The sequence below is a fragment of the Vanessa cardui genome, chromosome 14 (genome assembly GCF_905220365.1).
Source record: "Vanessa cardui chromosome 14, ilVanCard2.1, whole genome shotgun sequence".
Classification (NCBI taxonomy): Eukaryota; Metazoa; Arthropoda; class Insecta; order Lepidoptera; family Nymphalidae; genus Vanessa; species Vanessa cardui.
In genome coordinates, this window is record NC_061136.1 from 8,693,763 (window position 1) to 8,712,169 (window position 18,407).

At 31.6% G+C, this 18,407-nt stretch overlaps 1 protein-coding gene across 4 annotated transcripts; it reads right to left on the bottom strand.

The window, feature by feature from the left end:
• Nucleotides 1-1,372: 1,372 nt before the first annotated feature.
• On the bottom strand, nucleotides 1,373-3,604 carry LOC124535308. 4 transcript variants are annotated; one of them, XM_047111489.1, is made up of 6 exons: nucleotides 3,469-3,604; nucleotides 3,332-3,386; nucleotides 3,198-3,245; nucleotides 1,680-1,790; nucleotides 1,536-1,598; nucleotides 1,373-1,446 (listed from the first exon to the last, which is right to left on the bottom strand). In XM_047111489.1, exons 1-6 carry the CDS (start codon nucleotides 3,487-3,489, stop codon nucleotides 1,400-1,402), a joined length of 345 nt encoding a protein of 114 aa, XP_046967445.1. In that variant the 5' UTR covers nucleotides 3,490-3,604; the 3' UTR covers nucleotides 1,373-1,399. The 4 variants fall into 4 exon arrangements, with proteins under 4 accessions (XP_046967445.1, XP_046967444.1, XP_046967442.1 ...); XM_047111488.1 differs by having other exon boundaries at nucleotides 1,536-1,610; XM_047111486.1 differs by having other exon boundaries at nucleotides 1,680-1,844.
• Between the last annotated feature and the right edge of the window lie 14,803 nt (nucleotides 3,605-18,407).

Sequence of the window (18,407 nt, forward strand, 5' to 3'; positions counted from 1 at the left end):
GCGACGTTCAAGCCATTTTCGTTGCGGTTGCCCATTGCATGATTAGTACAATTCCATGTATTTATTTTAGTCGCAAGACACGTGGACGTTCGCGCCGCGACAATATATGTTGCAGTGCGATGGTATGAGGTCATATTACTAATAAGTAATGACTTGAATAAAATATTGCAATATTTTGTAGATTTTATAAATTACTATACAGTTTTTGTTTTTAAATAAATTCTTTGACAACAAATAGAATAATTTATTTCCAAAATGCGCAAAAATATATTTTGATTTTAAAATTACTTATATAACATCAACTTCTGCATTTGTACCTACATACGTTTATTCATTTATTGAGCCTAAAGCGAGATACCGTTATATCTTGATACTCTGCGTAAATAATAATATATTGATCAAGCAATTATATTAAAAATACTAAAATATAAGCTTTATAATGTTACCAGTACCTAGCAATTGAAAAGTTCCACTGCTTACATTCTGGAAGTGTTATCATCATAATGACCATTATTCGTCCATAGTTTGAAAATCACTATTAATACGAATATTAACTCGTGTTAAATTAACTTTTTAGATTTATTTAGGCAAGTAAGTATTAACTTTCTTATTAAAATAATAATAAAGCTAATATTAAATGAGAATAAATATAAGTTATCACGGAATATAAGTTTTCTATGAACTTAAAATATATGGAGATGTAAATATACTTAAGTCATATTTTTATAACAATGAAAAGTGTGGTGTGAGTGCTTATCATGAAGTTACTGAAGATTGAAATACTTTCTTTAAAATCTTTTATATTATCTTTCAAGAATAGATGAATTCCGTATTAATTTGGACTTTGACTGTTACTATTCAATTAAGGATTGGAGATTCAATTATAAGTTTCGAGCCGGCGTCGCTGCTTAAGGTGCGCATCGGTGCCTAAATTAATTCGTATTCTGAATCATTATCGTCCCTCTCATTTATAGTTAGAAAAACGTATTTTTACATCTTATTGACAATATTTACCTTAATCTTTAGTAACATAAAATATTTCTATATCACCGAATTAGTCACTTAATAATAAGCTATATAAGCTTTCCTTTATAACAAAAAATATACACTTATCTTCTGTTTTCAAACGTTTCAAGTCGCTGCTTGCATTCATACTCGTGCGCACATATATGCACTTATATTTATGTGATATCATTTTAATTGCGTATTGAAAATTGGAAGATATTGCTTTGATGAAGAAAAGGCATTTAGATAAACTTGTTTTTTGTGTGCAGAAAATTGTTATTACCTTAAACTAAACCATGTAAACCTACTATGTAGTATGTATTTTTTAAGTGTGAACGTATTTAAAGTAATAAATAAAAAAAACATAAGGATCTACAGATGTTTTTAATAATTACTATTCTTCTGATTCCTTGCTGTACCTTCCATGGATTTTCGGATTGCCTGCGATTAAATAATTAAATTAAGTTATCTATAGGCTGTATTAGTATTAAATTACTAAATGTAGTATAAAGTAGGAATTAATTACTTACTTTCACGTTCAAAAACATCATGTAAAAAACCTTTCGTGCTAATACGGCGGTCACCTCCTGAGTCTGCAACATCAGCTAAATATATTGTACAATTTAAGTTATAGTGACATTGTTATGGTTTACCAACGGTACCTATTTACTAACCTGAGCTATCAACTTCGTCAGATAATTCACTTTCTCTGGCTTGTTTAATGTTATCTTTCAATACTTCAACAACTTTATCGTCAAGTTCTTCTTCACTCTTACTCGATGACTCTGCCGACCGTTTGAAAAGCCTTTGGTCAATATTCTTTTTTAACTGCTCTGTATCTTTAAAAGGATAAATAAGGATTATATTGAATTTTTAGATTGTAAATAAAAAAAATTGTAAAAATAAATAATAAGTGTGGTTTTTGTATGACTGAATAATTTATAAATATATATTGTAGCCGGCTCAGGCTTATAGCAAACCTAGATAATCTAAGATAAGTTAAATAGATAGTTGCGTATCAAGGTCTTTATCAGAAAGTTTAATGCAATAAAAATATCAGTTTATGTAAAGAAGATAAAAAATAAATAAAGATTAATTTATTTTTAAGATAAGTATCTTCCATCCACTTCATATTTTTATTTGAAGATGTAAACTAAAAAGTGATCATTTTTTTCAAAATCTAATTATAGATAACTAAACAAACCATTTGTCAATGTCAATATCATTTTTTATAGTATTCCTTTAGACTTTAGAGTTTTGCCATTCACCTTCATATTATCGCCCGTCATCCAACTTGACTATTGTTTTGCTCTTTCTCTACTTTTAAGTTATATTGATTACATTTTATTACTTTTGCTTACTATGTGTATTATTGTAATGAAATTCTTAATAAAGCGACTTCAAGAACTTTCGTGTGAACTTTAGCTGAAACTTTACAGAGTGCCTACCGGGATAGCTTCAGAGTCGATAGCGGACCATTGTAAGCGGATCAACTTATTTTGGTGATATTAAATTGTGTCACTTTTATAATACAGGTATCGAGATGTCTTTTACTTACCCATACCGCGCTAGTTTAGTCAAATAAACCGTAAATCTTACGTATTTTTTCAAATTTCTTATATTATCTTTGAAAGAGCTGGTCCAGTATGTAAATTTTAAAATAAAAAAGTGTGATCATCATTTTGCTGTAGAAATTATTATGTTAAAAAATGTTATTCCAGTCATTTTTAAAGCTACTAGCGTTTGGAACGATATTTTTGTCATCATAAGATTTTTTTACGTAATTGATAGTTTTTACATTAATACCGAGAAACAAATAAATTTTACTCTTCTTCTTTTTACATGGGTCACTTTATTCTTGTATATATAAGGTAAATACCTAAAATATATTCGTGTTTAAAAGAAGGTAAAGCAAGGGATCCATTTAACGATTATTTTTAAAAATTAGGTTGGCATTTCGCTTATTCGTCATATCAATTCAAGTTCAGCCGTTGTATTTGTATCTTTAAGGTAGTTTAAGACATATTGCTATCCAAGACAATAATATGATGTTGAATGGCAGAAAACACATATAAACTTAAAAGAGGCGAATATACGAATGAAACTTCGTAACGAAAACTTACCAAATCGATGCTGAAAGCGGTTAATCAAGTCTTGTTTGAGCACTACGTTTAAATTTTAGATAAACCTACCTTCAAAGTTTGGTATTTGTAACAACGGAGTTCCATTTGATTCCATCACTGTAAGAATGAAAATTTGAATATTACAAGACGTAAAGTCAACTTTAATACTCTTTAGTTGTATTTTGAACATTGTTATCACGTACGATTTTTTTGTGCTGCGATCTCATCAATTGCAACGACCGAACATATTATAAACACCTACGATATGATAAAAACATTAATATTTAGTAAAACATAAAATAAATTTTATTTCAATTTTCACCAAAAAGGGAATAGGTACCGCAAAAACAGCTATCTTCATTATTATTTCTTAATTTAAAGCTCACTATTTTTTGTGTCAGAATATTATATTTCTTTTCAAATGCACGTGATGCAATGATGTGGTCCATTAATATTTTTATTTGCTGCGTTATGCCTTGATTTTAATCAATGGTACTATTGATTATGATTCAAGTTACATAGCTAAAGTTAAACATAAACATTGAAAGTAATCTTCGTAATAAAATAGAAACAGCATTCTCTATTAAAGTAACCTGTGTTACGTTAAATTTTATTTTAGATGCAAGTTGGTAAGGCAACACGTAAAGCTTACAAGATCCGTAGATTTAGAAATTGCAATATAACGAGTGAGGCCAAGAGATTCTGAACACTGGGATTTACTTACTTGCTCTCCAAGAAAAATGAATGGGAACATCGTTTTAGTCTAATATTTTACTTTTGTTATGTTTATGGCGAACCAAATTACGATGCGTAGGTTAACGTTAGTGGAATATATCGAGCAGTTATAATTTTTAATAAAAAAAGAAACAACTAAAAAGATGATTTACAAATGTTTTATATGAGATTTTATATGGGATGTCGTGGATACCAATTATCTCTTGACATTCATAAAAAATATTCTAACGAGTTGAGATTGTCCTCTTTTTATGAAGGTTGACATGAAACAGACAAAGATTCATGTATGTTTATTTTACGTACATTTAAAGAATCGTATTTATCACGTTTGTATAAACCTAATGGATCGTTTTTGAAAAGCTTTTTACTAAACAATACGAGTGATCCAATTTGATTAACTTGTTTTTGGCATATGCACCTACTTTATGATTTCATAACTAGCTGAAGCCGCTGGGGCTTTAGTCGCGCGAAGTTTATAAAACGAATAAAACTTCATCCACAGCAAAGACACTGTCACAATCACACCTCTAAATAAAAAAGTAACCTGTGCTATTTTTACTGGGGCAAGATTTGATCTAGATCAAGTTAGCGGTTTAAGCGTGAAGTTGTAGCTAACATAGAGATGAGCTCGCATTTGTAATATGATCACATTCGTATATTGATATGTTTGATGCATATGAGCCGGAGATAGCCTAATGGCTCAAAAACGTGAATCTTAATTACCAGCTTAAGTTCATGCAAGCACCACTGAATTTTCAAGTGCTTAATTTTGTATTTATATTATTTCGAGATCGGCAAAGAAGAAAAACATCGTAGTAATCCCGTAGGTATGTGGTGGTCAGGTGGGAAGTCTTTACATGTGTATCCCTCAATCCGAAATGGAGCAGAGTTGTAGAATTTGCTCCTAACCTTCTCATAAATATATTTATGTTTGTTAATCAAGGCGTTAAATAGTTAATAATCTTAAATTTACTTGGTGGTAGGGCTTTATTCAATCCACCAACCCGCATTGGAACAGCGTGGTGGAATATGTTCCAAACCTTCTCCTCAAAGGGAGAGGAGGCCTTTAGCCCAGCAATGGGAATTTACAGGCTGTTGTTGTTGTTGTTGAGGTACATAAAGTATATTTTTTTAGCGTTTTCTCTAAATTAAAACTGTTGTTTAACTACAGCATGTGGTTTTTATAAACTGCATAGATAAACTGGATGAGCAGTAAATACAGTTCCTACTCTTATAAAAGCAGGGTCACTAAACTGATGATTACATTATAATTTTTTTGTTTTTAATAAATATATCACCAGCTTCAAGAATATTAGGTATAGAGAAAATATTAAATTTCTACCGTTTGACAAGTAGCTAGTAGTTTAGCGGCAATTTTTTTTTTTCGATTACCGATTTTCATTCAAATTGGATCATTTAACTTATGGAAGCTGTGACCTATTATGACTTTAGGTATTATATATACCGTAATTGCTTAGGTAACGAAAACCTTACTTATCAGTATTTCCTTGTTAAAATGTGAGTATAGTGAACTGCCTACATATCTGCCTAATCTCATGAGATCGAGGAAGGAAGTTTGCAGTCTCTATACCATGGATCGATGGCCCTCTAAGGGATGCCCGTTTGATTCCAAACAATGTTAAAGTCAGCAGCAAAACTAAGCTCCTGAATCTGTAGGTTTCGGGAGATATGCTTGAAATTGGTTCTTAATAACGGTATAAACGCGGCCCATTAGAGAGGCCATATACGTGCTACGCGCGATACATCTGTGAACTTTTTATATAAACTGTATTAGATATATAAACAGTAATATCTAATGTTTGTGGAAAAAAAAATTTAGCCATAATCGACCTTCTATTCATTTTTTTATTGATAATTTTGAATTAATTTGTCTCTTGCATCAATAGCCATATCATTTTTTTTTAGATACCATCTGGACCAAAAATATTAAAATGAGAAAAATATATAAATAAATCTTATTCATAAATTTATTTTTGATACATATTTAAAGGCATGTAGTTTGTTTATGTTAGATATATATTATTTCACTCATACAGAGTACTCTTATCAAATTCATATTCTTCTAGTAAATTTTCTGCAATTGCATCAATTTCATATATATCATTCTCCATTTGTACTACTTCAGCAATAAAAGATGGCCATATTGTTGCATCAATATCCTTTATTTTTAGTGAAAGCAAATGTTTTACAGTCTCAGCTGTACTATTCTCGGGTATTTTAAAGTTCTTAGATAAGTAGTTCCAAAAATATGTAGTGGGAGTAAGAGAAGTAAAGGTATTTGGCAAACGAAGAACATCATGACCGCAAGATTTAAACACACAATCAATTTCATAATTTATATTATTAAATGTACATTTTTCTATTAATTCATATAGTACAGGTTTAGGCATGCTAGTGTTACATGGTATGTTGTTTTCTCTCAACCACTGCAGCATTTGATTCTTAGTATGATATCTTGTGATAGATTTTTTAGGTAATAAGCCGTGGAAGACATTGTTTTCCATAACAATAATACTCATAGGCTTTATGCTGTACAGTACAATTTCAATCATCCATTTCTTAAAGACATCAGAAAAAGTCATATCAGGATCATGACAAGTAAATAATCCATTTTCATATCCTTCACTTGTAATCATATGAAAATACAGAAACCCATCATGTATTTGAATGTTTTCATCAGAATTGCATTTGTACTTTTTAATAGCATCCTTGAGAATTTGTCTCTCATCTACATAATAAATTTGCCTTCCCTTTGCCCTATAGTCTCTGATTTTATTTAAGTAATGGAATCTAGCAAATTTTATCTTTGGGTTTTCAATTAATATAACTGAACCATTTGTTAATTTCCTATGAACGTAGCCCCACTCATGCAACTTTTTTACAAACATTTTCAAATCAGATATATATTTTAATTTATAGTTTCCAGATCGGATACTTTGAAATTTAAGACACTCTTCATATAGCCTGTTAAATGGTAATAGAAGTTTTTGAGAATACATGAAAATAATGCATTCCATGAATAAAATGTGATCATAAATATCCAACTCTTCTTCTTGATAATGACTTTCATTTAAAATAGTGTATATAAACGTTTTTGGGTATTCTGTATAATTTGACACTCTTTCAAGGCAATCTTGTAACGGCACTAGTAAGCAGTTATTATCTTTTTCTACATTACATCTTTCATAAACTGTTTTTAATATGGATAAAATCTCTTGTTCTGTGTTTGTGACTTTGTTTAAATTATGAAAATATTGAATGTCACAACAGCATTTAATATCATTATCCATTTTTAGGCAATTAAAACCATCCACTTATTATATTTCTTTTATTAAAAAAATATCTATTTTATTTTGGTTCGTAACTCTGGTTTGTGTTGAAGATGATTCCAATTCAATAGTTTGATTATTGTATTTTATTTATGTAAGCAAGCACAATTTATTTCGTCAGCGTAATGTAGGACATAGATGGAAAAGTCACAATGCCTTACAATGGTAATTCATTTGATATATCGGTATTTTTGATAGTCCATTACAATAATAACAAACACTTATTGACTTTGACATTAGCATTGACATACACTTTAGTAAACTTCACAGATAATGCAAATTCCTTATTTTGTGAATATGAATGAATGTATATTGGCGCAGTTGGCTTGTTAAATTCGGAAAACTGGAATATTTATAGTACGTATTTTTATAGAATTCTCTTTCTTAAGAATTTTAATTTTTAAGCCTTGTGGCAAAATATTTCTGCATTTTAGTTGTAATATTAGTTTATTCAGTGATTCGTTACTAATAATTTAAAAACTGTGCTTTAAAAACAAGCAATATGAACCGTAGTCTCTGTAAAAGTTACAGTCACTAAGTATTTTGAAACATTATACCTTCCTGTTTTTTTTTTGTATGAGTGGTCATTTCACCTTAAATTTAACTTGTCCATTAATTTAGAGAAAATTGACATTCCTCGGGATTCCGCCTAATATAACAAGAAATATAGGTACATACATTACATAATTTTCTGTATCAATTTCGTTTTGCTTAAGGAACTCTTTTTTAATCAGTTGTGGGTGATGTAATACTCTTATATTTTGTATCTATGTGACTATGTCGTGGTTTAATTATAATGGACAGAGGATGGCCCCTATAGATTTTGAAATGCATCGACATACATACCTATATACCGAAATCTACGTCTGCTCCAGTGAGTTGACAAGCGGCAAGCACCATAAACAGTAATTTCAAACTATGCCAAGGATGCATGTGGGTACAGATTTAAACCCCTGTCTTAGGGACCAACCGGGTGGACCGTCTCTGTAGCTATGCCGCATATCTCAAATCCCGTTGTATCACGAGCTATCATAAGAACGAATAAAATTAGACAAGTAAATAAAATAAATATTACTTATTTTATTTATTATTAAAGTTATTCATTTCGGGATATTTACCATGTTTTTTATTTATGTTCAGTGGAGCTCGATATTTCGACATTATCAACGAATGTAGTAGTAAATGTAAGTAAGTCAAGTAAGTCAATTTAAAATGTTATTTTATTTAGTTGCCTAACGTTATTTAGCAACGCTAGAAAAAAAATTAATTTCCTCAAATGATGATAAATTATTATTTAAGACAATTTTGAGTTCGAACAATAAAAGTGCTTTCCATTTATCATATCATATTTTTGTTGTTGGCCATCATTTACATACATTACTTAGTGTTATTGTTTTTGTTATGTTGATGATAGTATCGGATTGAATGCTGTTAATAAACTTAGTTATACATTGTGAAAAGATCTATAACATAAAAATAAGGCGTGATAAATCTTTTTGCAGTTTAAGATAAGTGTTTAACTGAATTAATTTTGTTAATTGATTTATCGCTGTTCCAATTCCTTGAATATATTAAGGAACCATTTAATTTGTTTAAGCATTAGCGGCTAGATAAAATGGGTTATTCATTATATGAAACTTTTATTACTGTAGTTTATATATTTACTATAGTTCTCCCCTATTTTAAAGTTTTTAGTGGGCTTCAGTTGTAATTGCGTTACATTATTTTTTGTTTGTGATCATTAGGACATGTTCTAAATTACAATAAATTTTGTCTAGAAATTTACTAACATATACTATTTACTGTAATCTTTCTATTGAATAACACTTTAAAGAATAAAAAGCTTGTATCAATAAGGGAAATAATATAAGAGACAAAAAAATATAATAATAATAATGTCATAAATTTTAAATATTTAAGAATCAAATCGAGTCAACAGTAATGCCACCCTAAGTTTGCGAGACTCTTTGATCAACTTTAATTAAAGCTCTTGCAGATTTCTTAGTTTTTAAATTACTTCATACGCTACCTAAGGCTTAATTAAGGAAATTACGACGTATTAATTTAATAAAATGGTGCCTTTGCCTGTAACCACTAAGTAAATTTACAAATATATCATTAGAATATTCAATGTTTTTGTAAAATCAGAAGAAAATAAACACGTTTAGTTGTAATGGTATATTAATATCGGAAATAAGTGAAGCAACTACACGCAGAAGGAAACTACGAGTGCATTACAATTATTATATTTTCAATTTAGTTATATACTTAAGAAAAAAATTGCGTTATTGCTGATAAGATTTCATTTGGTTACACGAAGGTACTGACACGTTGGTACAGACAAAAGTACCACTTTTCATAGAGATGAAATAAAGTGTGTATTTTAAATTATTTTAACGGCTTTTTATTATTATAATATGTAAAATTCCGCATAACCTTATTAAAAAGTGTTCAATTTTAAACATTTACTATTGATTGCGGTTTGCCTTAATATCGTTTGTTTATTATCAACTACGATGTTACTGTTGGTCGCCCTTTTTTGGACGTTATCCAACTTGATGTTTTTGCTATGGTTACGATAATAATATTTTTATTTTCCTGTGATATTTAAAGGGGTGCTTCCCCTTTACCGGAAAAGACGATAATTCCACCACTTTCGTTTTGGTCTGGTGCAAGGTATAAATTCCGAAGTAAATTATGAACATAAAATAAACGCAAAATGAACCCGTATCCTGTATCCAATTTGTACAAAAATTTTGAAGAAAGGGTTCCCTAGTCAATTCAAATTAATCCAAAATATACTTTAATCCAGTAGGCTCTGGTAACAAGATTTTTTTCAATAATAATAAAGGATTCAATTAAAATTAAAGTTATCGCTAAGGTTTCGAATGTATATATTACCGAGACGTACCAACCATAATAAACATAACTTATTTAAATATTGTTAAATTATTATATATATAATAATTAAAATTCTTTATTGCACAACACGTTACACGATAATGGGTAATAGAGAGACAAAAAACAACAAATGGTGCGACCACCGCGGTCGAGTAGCGTGTACACCGGTTTTCATGGGTACGCCACTTCGAGGTCCCGGGTTCGATTCCCGGCCGAGTCTTGGGTCTGGGTGTTTGTGGTACCGTCGTTACTTCTGATTTTCCATAACACAAGTGCTTTAGCTACTTATATTGGGATCAGAGTAATGTATGTGATGTTGTCCCATAAATAAAAAAAAAAAAAAAATAATAAAAAGGCGGTCTTATCGCTTATAGCGATCTCTCACAGACAACCTTTGGTGACAGAAACTTAAGACGAGAGAACAGGTAAGTGCAAATAGAATTAACAGATAATAACTATAATTTAAGTAGACTAATATTACAGTATAATAATAAACTACACACAACTACATCCAAATAATACATATATAATAATATAATATATATTATATATCAAAATATATACATAATTATAAACTACGTATTATTTCATACTTACATACATTCTTGGGATATGGACAGATAATAGTTTTTCAAGCGATGTTTAAAGATGGACAAGGATTTCGATTGCCGAATATCGTTGGGTAGTGCATTCCAAAGTTTGACGGTTTTCACAGTAAAAGAGCTACTATAAGTTTGTGTCCGGCTGCAGGGCGTTATAAGCTTATTATCGTTACTAGAACGCAGGTTGAGTATACTGTCACACTCAATCTACCATAAAAAATATTAATCTATTTTCACACAAGGAGGATGTATTGGTTTTCAGATTTAAAAATAAGACAGAAGTTTGTTAATACTTCTCCTTTACTAAAATATTTGAAAAATCGTAGATTATTATTTTTAGTTTACACAAAATTATATATTTTTTCTATGACACATGAGGTTATCAACACCTATACAAATTGGCGCTGTAGGATATATTAACCGTTCCTAAAATCACTTATGCCACCACCTTCAGGAAGTAAGTTATTATTGTCGTTGTGCCTTTAAACTGAATTGCTCACCCTTTTAACTGGAACACAAAACTACTGAGTAGGTCCTGCTGTTTGGTAGAATATCTGATGAGTGGGTAGTATCTGATGAAACGGGCTAGCACGAAAGTCTACTACATAATGGCATATGTGTGTAATATGAATATTCTAAAGACCCAAAAATAATAACCATAACAATTAAAAAACACCAAGAAAAAACTTTCATAACCTAATCTTTCTACTTAACTTACAATTTATATATATTTTAAGCGTCTCACTTAAAAACATATCGAAAAATAAACACTTAATGAAAAAAGGAATTCAATGTCAAGATAAATTTTCTGTTACATTAATTCAAAGCAAAAGAAGAAATATTTTTGAACGTAAGCTTATTTTCTATTTCGGTAACATTTTTTTAATTGGTAACATTTATTTAACCATTCATTAAATATTCAATTTGCACAACAAGCTTAAAAGCAAGCTGTGATAGTTTCTGTACAATTATTTTCTTTAAATCAGATTAAATGAAAGCTTGTAGTAATAGTGGAATTATTCTAAACTTCACATTATTTATCGCGGTAACCAGCAGCGTAAGATTGATAATAAGTATTTGTTTAGTTGCTACGCTTGGCCACTTTATTTCTGTTAAAGAATTTGCTTTGCACTGTTAACCCCAGTGCAATACATCACGGCGTCGCTCGGAACATAAACAAGAAGGTGCGCGGCGTCTTGACGCCCGGGGATGTTTATCAGGAAGTCTTGCGATGTATGTCGCCAGGAAATCCACTTTAAATTTTTAAACACTCTGTTTTAATCTATGGCCTACTGTAACGATGCCGTGATTATTCTACGAAATGAATTGACTGCGCTTAGATATGCAAAGTCACGTGGTTTTTAGCTTTTATAATTTAAACCAGTGTTATTTATTATTTAAATTTATACTAGAAGATGAATGCGGACACAGCTTAATACATTGGTTTTATTTGTGTAATTAATAATATTATATTATTTTACATAAATATCTAAAAAGCTATTAGGCATGAGTTTTAAAACAGTTGGCTAGTTCTTAAAAAAACAAAAACAAAATACAAATTACGTAGGGCTGCCGTTGAGGATGCAGAATGAAACCGAACGAATTTAACTTATACGTTTATTTAAATAATTTAATTTAACAATTAATTATTTCTAATTTATAATATACGTGACAGTCTGTTCGATGTTAGAACAAAAAGTGAAGTTCTGTAGTCTGAATTACATATTTATATACGAAATCGGTAAATCACTGAATGGTCCCCACGGTATGGTGATTCTTGGTAGCGCTCGATGTTCGGGAGGTCTTGCGAAACAAAGCAGCGACGCTGGCAACAGGTGGTAGCTTCAAGGAATGCATGGTGTGATTATTTCTCACGGTATGGTAATTCTTGGTAGCGCTCGATGTTCGGGAGGTCTTGCGATTATTTCTTAACAACTCCCTCCGCAGGATCAGCAGCTATTTGGAGACTTTTGTCGAAAATAGTGCTGATAGAGACATAGGATCTCTGGGGCTGTCCTGGACTTCTTGTGTTCTGGTTGCCTCATTGTCCTTCTGGTTGGTATTTCTTAAATGCATACATTTGCGACGAATGAGGACGATGCTAATAGTGAGTACTGATGCACCGATGAGTAGGTAGACAGGTATAGTCGTGTGATAGAGCGTGTCTAAGTTCGACAATTCCAAAGTCACTGGTTCTTGAGAGGCAATCCTGGTATTGGTTGAATGTAAGTGAGTCAAATCTATACTGTTCAATTTCAAGATGTTCTTCGCTGTCGCTTTGTATGGATCTTCATTACTATATTCTATATTCAACATTTTCAAAACTTGTCCTTTTACTTGATCATGGTGGTTAGTGATGGTGAAGATGGACGTTTGTAGAGCACACCCTTTAGGTATTTCAGCTAGATAGCTTCCGAGAAGGTTTTTGTATTGATCTTGAGAACAGGTTAAATGAACTTTCGTTAAGTTGGGAAAGCTCAGAACATAGTGACGATCATCCAATTGTTCCATGGCTTGAGAAGATAAGATTACTGGAGTAACCCGACAGGTTTCATGGATATGTTGCTGGAGTATAAGATGTTGAATGCAGCTCGTTTGCTCTCCATAGTGTCGGTTTAAGTTGTCCTCGCAAAGATGACCGTGACTGTACTTCGGACATTCTGTCTCTATATACAGTAGATCTTTCTCGTGAATTGCTACGTATGGATAGGTAGGGATTATAATTTTATCATTACTATTAGGGGCTAAGGACAATTTGTAAAGGATGTAGTTATTGGGATTCATGATTGGAAACTTAATTACCAAGATTATATCATTATCTTTATAATAATATCCTAATCTTAATAGATCTAAATATTCCCTAAAATTAATATCTAGCACTACATTTGAATTGTATAAACCTTTTAGTTTATTTAACATAACTATATAAGTGTCGTAATCGAGAACGGAATAATGGATGCTTTTAGCTCTTATGAATGCCAATAGATTCTGTAGTTTTGACAACTCTTGTGACAAATTGTCTATGTCATCACCTAGTATTGTAAGTAGCTGGGCTAAATGAAAATACTTAATTGCATCTTCTTCTTTCCTAACATCATTATCTAAGATGGTTTTAATAATGTTCTCTATTTTCCTCTGGTTTTCTACTATCATATCTGTAACATTTGAACTCTGAGATGCCCACTGCTTGCTTAAACTTATTTGATGATTTATTTCAATGGCTAAGTTATTTTCGTTCTTTTGTAGAATAGCAATGGCATTTTCGTACTTTAGTGCGTCCGTATAATCTAAATTTCCGGAGATTAGGTACCCGTTTCAGGCGCGACTTGGGTACGGGTCCTCTCTTTCTCTTTGTATAAATATGTATAGGTAAATCTGTTACAACCGTATCGTTCGTATAGCGGGCAGCTAATTTCTGTCTATTAGCTAGGGGATTTCTGACATAGATTCGTTGATCAGGTGCATATGTTTTATTTTTTATGCCATTTCTATTAATGTTCTCGGTTATTTCAGTACGACGCTGAAGGGCGGTTTCATTAATGATTTCGTATACCTTTAACATTCGCTTACGGTGATCTAGTATATATTCCTGCAATAGGTGCTCTGTTAAATAAGGATCGTAATAATCGGCATATTCATCGTATATAGAATTGTCAATGAAACTATTGTAATTTACTTCTTTAGATTTAAAGTAGTTCGTAGGGGGTGGGTTCCCGGATTTTGAACCTTGCGATAAAATAGCTAAATCGTTATATAGAGCGGTCTCATCTCGTTGGTCCGCGAAGTTGTTCACTAAAGCAGTTCGAATGCCTTGCCAGTCGGATGGAATCCCATTAGAATTAATTAAGCGAGCAGCAGAGCCTGTTACTTTGTTAAGAATTCCGTTGAGAAGAGCACACCTACTTAATTCACTACTACTATCACTACAAAACTGTCCTACCAATTGATCACATAATTTTAAAAATCTAGTAAGTACATTTGGGTTCCCGTCGAACTCGGGTACCAACCTTAAGGCTTTATAAATGGTGTCTAACTCAGACATTTCCGTTTGTTCTTCTATACTACTTAAACTAATATCTCTTCTATTATCTACGAAAGTTTGCCTACTACTAATAACTATCCTAGGTTCCTTCGATTTTCTTAAATGAAAAATCTTGGCAAATTTTATTAACACACAGGTTAGTTAGGCTAGGATTGAGCAACCACTAAAAAGAATCTAGTGTACTCACATGAACATGTTTCGGTCTCTCTGCGTTATCGATGTCTGGATACCTCTCGTGCAGCACTACTCGTAGATTCGGATGCTACGGATGCAGCAGCTAGACAAGCTACGGCGGGGCTTCACGCGATTACGGAAATCTTCTACGCGAAACGTTCCGCGAGCATCCTACCGACTGCGCCAATTACGTAGGGCTGCCGTTGAGGATGCAGAATGAAACCGAACGAATTTAACTTATACGTTTATTTAAATAATTTAATTTAACAATTAATTATTTCTAATTTATAATATACGTGACAGTCTGTTCGATGTTAGAACAAAAAGTGAAGTTCTGTAGTCTGAATTACATATTTATATACGAAATCGGTAAATCACTGAATGGTCCCCACGGTATGGTGATTCTTGGTAGCGCTCGATGTTCGGGAGGTCTTGCGAAACAAAGCAGCGACGCTGGCAACAGGTGGTAGCTTCAAGGAATGCATGGTGTGATTATTTCTCACGGTATGGTAATTCTTGGTAGCGCTCGATGTTCGGGAGGTCTTGCGATTATTTCTTAACATACAGATAAATATTATGATTTTGGATTTAATTGAATTTAAATTGAAAATAATCGTTCTCGTTGTGGCAACATTCATTTTACGTTTACAATACGGCCAGACTATTATAGAAAATCATGCAATATTAACATAAATAAAATGTGAATATGAAAGGACTATTCCCCGAAATTTCATACGCATAAAAAATATTTCTCCTTTGAATTCCGTAATTCGTATACCTATGTTCCATTTTCTGTGGTTTCCAGATTAATAATTTGACAAATTTAAATACGATCGGTTCAGTCATTTAGTTGTGATGAGGTTACGAGCAGACAGTAAGAGTTAATTGAATTTTTTATATTAATTAGTTTTAATTAGATGTAATATAACGTTTAAATATCTTTATTCTGTATTAAAAATTAAAAATATAGGCCAACAAACGACTGACAACATATCATTGCCAAGATTCGACCGTTTGGCTCACTAACAGCAGCCTTTATGCCAAGAATCTGCTCGTTCAATATACAGGACATTTGGTTATGTAAATGCTTGTGTACGTATTCCCTTTTAAAATTAAGATATTCAATGCTTTATATATTACAATATAATACTATTTTCTAATAATAGCAAATGGTTATTATACTATTTGTTATATTTTAATTAGTTTTAAACATTTTGTAGTTTTGATGGATAGTGGAACAGTTGTTTTAATTCATAAGATTCTGACTAGCAACTTACGGCTTAGAAAGCTACTAATTACCAATATCAGGTTAAATACGTTATATAGTAAGTGTTATCTTCAAACACATACAACACATACAGCATTTCAATAAAAACTAATAAATTTCTATCAATGTATACGATCATGTATACAAATATAATCGTATTTTGAGTGTAGTACCTACATGTAGGTAGGTATGTATCAGACTTCAGCTATTGCCAAGTTTTACATAGAAATAGTACTTCTGCTTTTTCTTTTCTCCTCGCATTCTGTTCCTATTGTATAAAAAAATTACAGTTGCTTAAGCAGGGTAACTATATGAATATTTCGATTATATATACGGTATTCTGAATTAGGGTAAACATATTAACAAAGTCAAACCATAGTATGGGCATTTATTCTTCTTAATGGTCGGAGGAGGTCCAGCCGTAAGGCATTTATACGCGGTTACTTTCCTTAAACTTTTCAGTTTAATTTTAAATTTAGCAGCCATAATTCCGTTCATCACTCTTAAACAACTTATTACTTCATGCTCTATTTCTATATTAGAGCATAATTACTTCATGCTCTAATAATTATATTTTCTTTTGATTTGTTAAATAAACATTCTAATTAATCAAAACAAGAATCTTTTATCAAGTTATATTTGGGTTTTCGCTAAAAGAGATGTACGTTCGTTTGTATAAACGAAGCGGAATAGACGAATTATTTAAGATTAGCACAGTTTAAGCCAGACACAAGTCTTTAATGATGAGAAATTTTGAATTTTATACAAATATAGCCGTGCCAGTGTAGTGCTATATTATGGATTATATTCTGGTTTTTTGTTTTTAGCCCGTACTAAAGGTATGAATAAAACTGTATTAGTGTATAAAACTATGCGACAAGTTAATTGCATATTTTCTGCATAATTGGACATGAATATCTAAGTATGAGCCGTAAATAGTAAAATATAACAAACACATTCTGTAAAATTATATATGGATATGACTCACAGAGAACGAGTCGCTGCAGGCTATGCGAAATTAGGCTTGCATCATATAACTTCTCTTGATCTCAATTTTGACAATTCCTACATAAAGGTTATGTAAGTAGTAATCGATAGTTTCGTAAAAACGGTTTCGTATATTAAAGAATTAAATTATTCAAAGTAGGCCTAAGCATCAAATAAAATAAATGTAATGAAAATGACGTGGAAAACTATTTAATGCAATTCTTAGCTTAAAGGACGTAATCGAGAGCCGAGATGGTCCAGCGGTTAGAACGCGAGCATCTAAACCGATGATTGTGGCGATAAAACCCAGGCAAGTACCATTGAATATACATGTGTATTTCACCAGCCTGCATTGGAACAGCGTGGTGGTGGAATATGTTCCAAACCTTCTCGCTCGAGGAGGCCTCAGCCCAGTAGTGGGAAATTTACAGGCTGTTGTTGTTGTCATTAGTTTAATGGCATTTAGTTGTACCGACAAGATACATGTTATTTCGCCAATGTCACATAGGATGGAGAAGAAACGAAAGACATTTCGAAAATTATTATATCTGAAATGTAGAAGAGTCAAAAATAACATTTCCGATTTCAAACTATCCATTGACAATTAGTCAGTTTATTCGGATCGGAATATTAAAACTTTAACTAGTTTGCTACTCCTGAAAATATAGACCCATCTTTTTACTGCAAACTCTTAGCAAAATATATAAAGAAATTACTCCCATATAACATACTTATGAGTATATTTTGACAAATTCAAGTTAGCACGAAGTAAACAGAGTGTTGCTCCCCAACGCTGATATGGTGCTAGTTAAAGTGAGCGAGCCCGAGAGGCGCAAATAAAACTTTCTATTTCTTTTTAACTATTTATTAAAAAAACAGGAGTAAAGAAATTACATTTATCCTAACAACTAATTAACCTAGTGTCAACTGCTCGAAGTGTGAGTCCGAAGTGAAGATTCCTTGTTACTCGGCACCGATAGTTGGAGGCAATTCATCGGTGGTCTCGATGTTGCCACTCGTTCGATTCCCACATTATGTATTACGAAGAATTATTGAATTCACGGCGACTGCTGTGGTGGTCTTTGTGTTATATTCCCCAAAAGTATTTCTTGAATGTGGAATGTCGATGGGAAATTTATTACGAAAGATCGATAGTTATCAATACTTTAGTCTAGTCCTATTATAACATGCTGGTATTAAGCTCAATCAAAATATTTTCAG

What these genes read in the sequence shown, in the direction of transcription:
- LOC124535308 (XM_047111485.1), bottom strand. Translation starts at nt 3,489, where the DNA reads ATGAAGATAGCTGTTTTTGCG. An exon ending in TGACGAAGTTGATAGCTCAG is followed by an intron (nt 1,611 to 1,679) that starts GTTAGTAAATAG and finishes CAATATATTTAG; the next exon opens with CTGATGTTGCAGACTCAGGA. An exon ending in TGATGTTTTTGAACGTGAAA is followed by an intron (nt 1,447 to 1,535) that starts GTAAGTAATTAA and finishes ATTTAATCGCAG; the next exon opens with GCAATCCGAAAATCCATGGA.